This window comes from Chiloscyllium punctatum, chromosome 44 (assembly GCF_047496795.1).
Source record: "Chiloscyllium punctatum isolate Juve2018m chromosome 44, sChiPun1.3, whole genome shotgun sequence".
Lineage (NCBI taxonomy): Eukaryota > Metazoa > Chordata > Chondrichthyes > Orectolobiformes > Hemiscylliidae > Chiloscyllium > Chiloscyllium punctatum.
The window spans coordinates 60,590,139-60,599,802 of record NC_092782.1 but is presented as its reverse complement, the minus strand read 5'-3'; the positions used below and the strand labels follow the sequence as shown (position 1 = coordinate 60,599,802).

General features: G+C 38.4%; 1 protein-coding gene across 2 annotated transcripts in view; it reads right to left on the bottom strand.

The window, feature by feature from the left end:
- Positions 1-6,131: 6,131 nt before the first annotated feature.
- The window catches only part of mcm10 (minichromosome maintenance 10 replication initiation factor), a 54,638-nt gene continuing 51,105 nt past the window's right edge, over positions 6,132-9,664 (bottom strand). The window contains exons 19-20 of one of the 2 annotated variants that reach the window (XM_072563041.1): positions 8,412-8,454; positions 6,132-6,368 (exon numbers count right to left, since the gene is read on the bottom strand). In XM_072563041.1, the coding sequence (XP_072419142.1) occupies positions 6,285-6,368; positions 8,412-8,454 (127 nt within the window). In that variant the 3' untranslated portion in view covers positions 6,132-6,284. Of the gene's footprint in view, positions 6,369-8,406; positions 8,455-9,664 lie in introns of those variants that run through there. The other variant, XR_011955326.1, reaches the window with a different exon arrangement.

Here is a 9,664-nt window from a genome sequence, read left to right as displayed (position 1 = left end):
TCACTATTTGAACTTCTGATCATCCGATCTAATTCCCCACTGAAAACATCTGTTTCAAAAGAAATAATTGAGAGGAGTTCAGAAACAAAAGCAGAAGTCTTATCAGATCTGACTAACTTTAGATACAGTTACTGACAAGTAAAATGATATTTTTAAAATTGCCAATAAAATGGTTCAATGTTTGTTTACTGTGTTACTAGACCTGGCCTGAAGCAATGCATACTTTTGTAGATAAATCCTTTTCCTGATGGCTTATGAACATGTGTATTTTTCAAAAGCAGAAAACACATTCAGTTCATCATCAGGAAATACTATAAAACGCGATGTATCTGGATTCACTTAGTTATTTTCTGGCCAAACTAAATACTTTGTCTAACATTGGACTTTTCAGGAAATGTTTTCAAACAACACAAAACTGAGGACCGGGCTATTTAGTATGCCATTTTTAAAATAACAACTTTGCAAATGTAATATTTTTCATTTTAGTAACCAGTATCTGAGTAAGCTGTTCTAACCAGGTAGAAGGTAGTTCCCACCTACTCTTCACAATGTATCTCTTCACTAACTCCACAAGTGCAACCTCACTGCTTGAGTACAATTTTTTTTATCCCCAATGGTCTAAGATTGATAAGTATTTTGAAATGAGAACATGACCAACAATTTCCATTTTAATTTGTTTTCACACAAGTGATGCTAATGATTGTGTTATTGCCATTTACTGCTTCTCTAGAAACACCTATAGTTTCTTCACCAGTTCCACCATCCCCAATCTGCCTTGAATCATTAATTGTCATTTAATTTCCCCCATCATTCATAGATCTTTCCTAAACATTGGTACACCTCTAATCTTGATCATTTCCAAATTTCCAATGAAAGGTCTTTGCTCAACAGTGAACTAACTGGATGGATCATGGATCAAGTAGCCTCCTTTTGGACTGGATTGACTCAATGACCTGAATTGACTTAGTTTCTCTCTCAACAGAGGGTGAAGATTTTCAGCAATTTCTCATTCAGTTACAAATTTACACTGTGCTCTTAGAAACTGAATTGAAACAGTCTGAACTTGTTTCATGAGGGACCTTCAGTCAGCAGAGAAGAAAATGTCTTTCCTAAAAATTTTCTTTAGAAGATTTTAACTGGAGCATTTCTGTTGAACCTACCAAGCAAAACATTAAGCACACTATTTTTAAAAAAATGCATAAACAAGAGACTTTTAAAAAATATTGTTTGGATTATTTTTGAAAGATGGAATGCAGATTATTACATATCTGGTCCAACTATCGCATTCCCACTCTGTACCTTCCAATTGCACAATTAAACGTTTTGGCAAGTCTTAATGCAAGAATAATATGGCTGTAGTTTGTTTTAAACAGAAGGAACAGAGATCCTTTAAAAATGAGCTTAGAATTTTGTTTAAACTTTTAAGGTGCTGGATGATTATTTTAATCAAACAGCAAAAAGATGACAGCAGCTATAAAATCACATAGCTGAATTCATCCCACTCCAACTCAAAAGTACTCAGTCAAGTTGCCAGTGAGGGTGGCACAGTGGGTTAGCACTGCTGCCTCACAGTGCCAGAGACCTGGGTTCAATTTCTGCCCCAGGAAACTGGCTGTGTGGAGTTTGCACATTCTCCCAGTGTCTGCGTGGGTTTCCTCCGGGTGCTCCGGTTTCCTCCCACAGTCCAAAAATGTGCAGGTTAGGTCAATTGGCCATACTAAATTGCCTGTAGTGTTAGGTGAAGGGGTAAATGTAGGGGAATGGGTGGGTTGCTCTTCGGAGGGTCGGTGTGGATTTGTTGGGCCGAAAGGCCTGTATCTACACTAAGTAATCTAATCTAGTCTCACATTCTTAAAAGATTTGCTGCATTATGTCATCACCTGTCTGAATAACTGTCATTGTTGCTGCAGCTACAAGAGAAGGTGCACAGACAACCCATTCTTATCTCCATGCCATGTTAGAACCCGGCCTAACAGGGATGGATGGATGGAAGGGTTTGAGAGTTGGCAAATGTGGAGCCTAAAGACCTGTTTTGGCCACTTGGGCCAAATAATCCTATGAAGTAAAATGACAGTGGACTCGGGCTTCTGAACCCAGAGCTTGTCTGATCTTCTTAGTTTCTTTACTGTTTTTTTCCTCTTCTATTTTATTTTACCTACCTTTTGGTGAACAGCTGGATCTTTTGCGGCAGCGAATGGGTCCAACAGTGTGTACTCATGGTGACGGTGAGTTTTGGTTTCCAGTAGCGTCTGCTTGTAGTGGAGATTCACAGAGATGGTGGTGGAGGCGAGTTTGGGCCCAGTAGGGGACTTGGTGGTATCAGCAGTGGCTGCATTGATGAGGTGTGCCCAAAGCAGACTCATGATGGCAGTGGAGTTGAGTTTGGACCAATGTGGCAGTATCATTGATGTCTGCATTATTGGGGCCCAGTGAGGACGCAGTGGTGAGGGCGAGATGGCGCCAATGAGTAGCAATTTTTGTTCCTGTGGTGGCAGTGTGGTTAAGGGGACTGGTGCCTGGCTACCAGGGCTATGACAGAGCACTTGACACGAAGGACTGTAAAGTTGGACACTATCTATTCCTTCAGTTTCCTGCCTTTAAATTCTGTTTTGGTTTATTTTTCTTTGTTTTAAGATGGTGTTGGAAAGTGGTGAAACTATATAACACATTTCATTGTATTTTTTAACAAACTATACAAAACAATAAATAAATCAAACTTTACACACTTTGTTTCCTATTTTTGGTCTGTGCTGAGAAGCTGATTGAGGAAGAAGCTTTTATAAAGCTCTGAAGTACTGAGAACTCTTTGAATGAAACAATATGTTAAGCAGTATTCTGAAGGAAAGAAGTTTCAATAATTAAATAATTAGAAAATAATAAGCTATCATTAATCCCAGACTAGCATGTTAAGAAACAGTTGGTATAAGAAAATAAGCTTTTGAAGTTATTAAAAAGAATTTGCAACAGTGTCAGGGATTGTATAGGACTGGAAGTCAGGAAAATAATAACAATAAATAAGAAGTTACCTACAGTTCCAACAAATTAATTTAAATTTTAATTATTTCAAGCCCATCAGAGTATTAAAAATAAGTCTCTCTCTGGAAAAACAGCTGGATTAGGTCTTGTTACAGATAAAGCACTAAACACTTTTAGAACTGCAACAATGTTTGTCAGCTCTACAAATATGTACTAATTCTGATACAAAACTATTGTTTTGTTCAATCTATAAAAATGCTTGGATTATTTTTAGTGTGTTCACAAATCTTTGAATCTGTATCATAAAGCAATAGCGTTTTCCTTTTCTTATTTATTTTCATTTCTGTTATTAGCAGATTTTCGTTTTGCTTCACTGTTGAAACAAAGCTCACAGCATGTGATTTAGTAAATGATCACTTTTGTAACAATAATTTTAAAAATACAATGTGACCTGTCCAGCCATGTTACCTCAGATTTGATTTTTCTGGTACTAACATCAACTGGGTATTACCCCATACCAACTGGAGCCACTAGATCATAATAGGTGCAACCCCTAGCTGATATTTATCCCAAAATCTGATCATGATCACGTTGCTGCTCGAGGGCTTGCTGTGCATAGATATCCTACAGTACATCAGTGACCACACTTTTAAAAGTATTTCATTAGCTGTAAGGCACTTTGGAACATCATTAAGATGATGATATAGTACAAATGCCCGTATTTTCCTTAATGCCAAGTCTAGAGAGCCAGTAGAAGCCAATCCTCCAACATTACTCTGTTTGACAGCCATCATTGTTTACGGAAACTCAAAGGGCAGGGCTTTTGTTTGCACTACTGTTTTGCAAACTACGCATGCCAGATTTGTACCTTATTCATAGACCTTAATTCAATAACCAACCTTGTTCTACCTCTCACAGCAACTTCTTTTCAAAGTCTATTAATTTCAGAACTTTTTAAATACCACTTTGCTATTTCAGTTTTAAATAATTGAATTATATGTTGAAAATACTTTAAATTAGTAAACAGATTCAACCCTCAATAGGCCTACCTAAACTCAATGGCCCTCTCTTGGTTTTTCTCCAAGGCAATTGGCACTTCTCCAACACATGGTCACTCCTAGCACTACACAACCTGAGATGCTAAGTCCCACCACTGTGATTCTTTATCAGTCTTCTCTCCAATCTGAACAACCGTGACCAGGTTCTAAGCAAAAGGCTTTATTGCTATTTTGTCTGATGACATATTTTGTTGCACTGTGGGGTGACATCTTATGGTAATGTAACTTTTAGTTTATATTAAAATATATTAATTTGGAATGACAGATATCTTTCCACTGTGTAACATGTGAAGGGTAATTGTGAGTAATTAGCTCTATATACAAGTTTTGTGAAAGTTTCAGATCTTCAGTGCATCAGGTCCCACCCTATCTTGACTGTACTAAAAAAGGTACAGGCATATCCCTGATTGCAAATGGGTTCCATTCTGCTGTCCGTTCACAAGTTGAGTTGTATGCAAGTCAGGACACAACACAGGACAATTGAAAGGAGCAGTTTGTAAGTGCAGGACCATTTGAATGGCGGGTCTTTAAAATTACATCCCTGTATGGGCTTATGTTCCTACACTCCGTATCATCTTTATATGAAGTGTAAATTGCATCATGTAGATCAGATGATCTTATAGGGGATGAGTAATCATCTAAGGTGGAGTTATTCTGAAAGGATTTTGCATAATTCCCAATTGTTGTTTTTTGTGTTGCTTTGGCTGAGATCTGGAAGGTGAATATAAGGAAGTTATGAGAGAAGTCAAGTAAAAAGAAGAAACCAGATATCTGCTGAAAAATAAATACCGCCTTCCAAGACTTGGTCTTGGATTGTTATATTTTAACAGAAAAAATAGAATTTAAGACATCACTTCCTTAAAATTCTAGTTCTTTTCACTTTTAGCACCCAAAGATCATGCACAAGAATAAATCTGTGCTCATCACCTGTCAGGAAAGAGAAATGGAAGAACATCACAGAGTTGCTCTAAAACAGATTGTGGGGCAATGCAAGCTACAGTTCACATTTCTGGAGGCATTTCTCTCACTAACAAATCTGAATAGGATACTACATTAATTGGTAAAATTATTATAAATGCAGCTTCCTGAAGAAAATGAGCTAATGTCAAAAGCTTGTGCAAATCTGCAGGAGATACCTTTAAAAAAAACCTGTCAATTTGGGAAAAATATTTACTCAAGATTAACAACCTACCTTTCTGAAGCTGAGCAGAGCAAACACAAGACCTGCTGTATAAACTGATAAGGATTTCGGTGACCTATCATTAAGACCATAAGACATAGGAGTGGAAGTAAGGCCATTCGGCCCATCGAGTCCACTCCGCCATTTAATCAAGGCTGATGGGCATTTTAACTCCACTTACCCACATTCTCCCCATAGTCCTTAATTCCTTGTGACATCAAGAATTTATCAATCTCTGCCTTGAAGACATTTAGCGTCCCGGCCTCCACTGCACTCTGCGGCAATGAATTCCACAGGCCCTCCACTCTCTGGCTGAGGAAATGTCTCCGCATTTCTGTTCTGAATTTACCCCCTCTAATTCTAAGGCTGTGTCCACGGGTCCTAGTCTCCTCGCCTAACAGAAACAATTTCCTAGCGTCCACCCTTTCCAAGCCATGTATTATCTTGTAAGTTTCTATTAGATCTCCCCTTAATCTTCTAAACTCCAATGAACACAATCCCAGGATCCTTAGCCATTCCTCGTATGTTAGATCAACCATTCTAGGGATCATCCGTGTGAATCTCCGCTGGACATGCTCCAGTGCCAGTATGTCCTTCCTGAGGTGTGGGGACCAAAACTGGACACAGCACTCCAAATGGGGCCTAATCAGAGCCTTATAAAGTCTCAGTAGCACAAAGTCACTCACAAAGCAGCATTAAGTCTTAGTCTCCTCACTCCAAGATTCCTCTTTATTTAGTGGTGAGTCACGCTCCTATATGGTGAGTGTACTGGATTCATCATACTAAAGCTGGTGGAGATCCAAAGGTTCATATGTATGCTGGCAAACCTTGTTCGTACCTGACACATGATCTTAAAGAAAAATAAACCTTCCATGTTCCAAATAGCCATAAGATGCAATTTATGAGATTCTTTTTTTTTGCAGAAATTAAAAGATTGGTCAATTTATTCATGATTAAAAAAGTTAATTTTGCATCTGGAAGTTTAACACCACAAGATAAAACTGTTCTGTACCATTGATACAGTGATATTAAAAATGTAGCATTTAATCTTACACTTGCTGATCCATTGATCATTTTGAACTACTTAAAAATTTGCCATGTTCTTCTCCTCTTGGTAGCAGCAGCTCTCCACCTATTTTTGGACCTTTCTTCTCCTAGAGAGACAGAGTGAATTCAGAAATATCAGTATGCTGACAAAAAACAACTTTGCAGCATTGGAAATGTCATTAAGCGAATAAGACTGCCTGCAAATAAAACCATGAATTTTGGCACAAAACAATTTTGTTAGCAACAAAATATTTGACAGACAGTTCATCTAAGTTGAGACAAGCATCATTTGGATATAACCTCCAAATGCACATAAGAACCATCTTCCAAATGTCTGTCCTTCAATCGCCTCAAATTTTTCATGTAGAAAATTTTATATGGACATACATATAGAGTGAACTCAAGTGAGGTTTAAGGAAGACCACTCCACGTGGCCATTGTGGGAAGCTAAGGTCTTAAAGACAGGGTTCTTTAAAGGTGGAGGGGGAGAAATCAACTCTTTAAACCCAGCAACACCACCAGGAATAGTGGCCACTGTTAGAACTACATGTCACAGGACGAGAATTAGCCAGAGGCCTAGGAGAGAGGAGGTTACTTGTTGGGGCCAGTCAGGAAGGCCATGGCATGGAGGATTGGTATCAAGGGACAGGCTTCCCAGAAGGATACCGAAACAGAGGCCTGCAGCTGGCAGACTGGCTTGCCGGAGTACACCCAGTGATCATGTGATGTGATCCCCCCCCCCAAACGACTGCACTACTGGAATAACAGCAAGAGTGGGATGAGGTCTGTAATTGGCTCATGCGACCGTGAGGAAATGCAACTTACACCTGGCCCAAGAAACACCCAAATCAACTTTTTGTCCCATGTTCTCAAAAGACAGTCAGCACTTTGGCAATCAATTGTGGCTTTGTTAGTGTCACCCACATCTCATGAATGAATGATGAAAAGAAATTCAGTTATTTTTATTTCACTTTGCACAAGGTTTCACAGGGGTCCTGTCTCCACTGAAGAAAAAGTGTGAAACTAATTCATGAGGAAAATTTCAAAGACACAGAAATCCACAGCTGCATATGGATTATATTTTTAAAAAAGACGAGATGTCCCTAGTGGTTGCTCCTGGACAAACAAATGGTTTAAGATTCCAGACACTATTCATGAACCCGGACACCACTGGACATTCCCTCTCAGAATTTCCTATCGAGGGTATATTCATCAACTCTAAATAAACTGGGCAATGGACTTTGAAAGATCAGCATTTGTAAATAAACATGCATAACCAGATTTCAAAACCTAATATTATATCAAACCACAAATGGGTTGCAGAATTTTCCAATGAAGGAAAAAGACTAAAGGCCCCCAATATGCAGCAGTGGCTGGAAACTTTGTTCAGTAATGTCTACTGGGAATGGCAACTCTTTGTCCCAGACTTGCCTGATTATCGAAAAGCTATAATATTCAGCCATTATTAAAGCTGTACATTAGTTACCTCTTGTTCTGTGCCACTCCATTTTCAAGGGTTAAACGATGTGAATTCATGAGTGTCAGCATGGGTTGCTGAACGTTGACCTCTACTCTGGCACCCATTGTCACATCCTGCATCACTGTGATGCCCTTCTTGTCAACTTACTTTATTACTTTAGCAGACAGATTCTTGGCAACTTATTGTAGCTGCATTTCTTTAAAACTAATCAGGTTTATTCAACTCACTGTGTGAACCTTAAAAACCACATCAGATAAAATATTGCTAATATCATTGAATTTGGATCTCAATCTTGGACTTAGATATCCGACACCAGGAAGGTGGTTTTATTTGTTTCTCTTGTTTCCATCCATTACCAGTATTGGAGTTAAAGACCGCAGTCAGACTTCACTTGCCCACTACCTCCCCTAAATATCCTATCAAGTAAATAACTTACATGAAAACTCAAATTTAATTTTTAAAAATTGTTTAGCTGCATTTAACTCCTGACAGGGGAAGGCATTTAAAAATAAAATGCTTGTTTTGGAAGTAATAGTTTACTATTTTGCCTTATTTTACTCTGCAAAAGATGCATTATTGACTATATTATGATACATCAGAGCAAATCAGCATATACAAGTAAGCCAAAACAGCAAGCTGTTCAGAACATGAGAACCTTAGATGAACTCACCTTCAGCATTCCATCTCTCTCCCACTTAAACAAGCCACAGTTACTGAAAACAAATATAATAAATTACTATTGCGTTAGTCAAATAAGTATATGATTATTTCTTATTATTCCACTCATTTAAAATGTATTAACACTTGGAGGGATATGAGCCAAACACATGCAAGTGGGACTAGCTTAGTTTGGGAACATGTTTGGCATGGACCAGTTGGACTAAAGGGTCTGTTTCTATGCTGGAATACTCTACAAAAACATCTGCATTCCCAAAATCTCAGGAAATTACAAGAACATTCTGATGAGTTAAAACAAAGGTGCTCATTGTTGTGGCTTGTACATACTAACAAACACAAAGATGAAACAAAATGCAAAAGCACAAAATATATTTTTAAAATTACAAAATGGAAAGGGTGGTGGTGGTTGACAAATCAAGTTAATTTTTTTTCCTTCGTTTTCCATCAAAACATTAGCATACCAATGCAGCAGGTAACAAAAAAGAAAATTGAATGTTGGCCTTTAATTCAAAGACTGAGAGGGGAAAGATATACAAGAGACCTAAGGGGCAACCTTTTCACACAGAGGGTGGTACGTGTATGGAATGAACTGCCAGAGGAAGTGGTGGAGGCTGATATAATTGTAACATTTAAAAGGCATTTGGATGAATAGAAAGGGTTTGGAGGGATATGGGCTGGGTGTTGGGATATCTGGTCGGCATGGACGAGTTGGACCGAAGGGTCTGTTTCCATGTTGTACATCTCTCTATCTCTATGACAAAGGAATACAAAAATATGGAGTCTTGAAACTACAGAAGGCACTTATCAGATCACAGCTAAGGAAGGATATAATCCCAATGGAGGCAATCCAGAGAAAGTTTGCTTGGTGGATACTGGGCGTGGAAGGATTTTCTTTAAGGGAGAGGGAGAGTTATAAGGACCTATGCTCATTGTAGTTTAGAATAATGAGAGGCTACATTACTGAAAAAGATTTTTAGGGGACTTGTCAAGGTAGAAGTGGAAAGGCTATTTCCCCTTGTAGGAAAGCATAATCTCAGACTAAGGGCTGGCACATTTCAGACAGAGATGAGAAGGAATTTCTTCTCTCAAAGAAGAATGAATCTGTGGAATTCTTTACCACAGAGGACTGTCAAGAGTGGATCATTAATATTCAAAGTTGAAATAAATCGTTAATCACTAAGAGAATCAAAGGTTATGTGGAAAAGGCAGATAAGCCGAGTTGGGTATTATAAGATCAGCCACAAT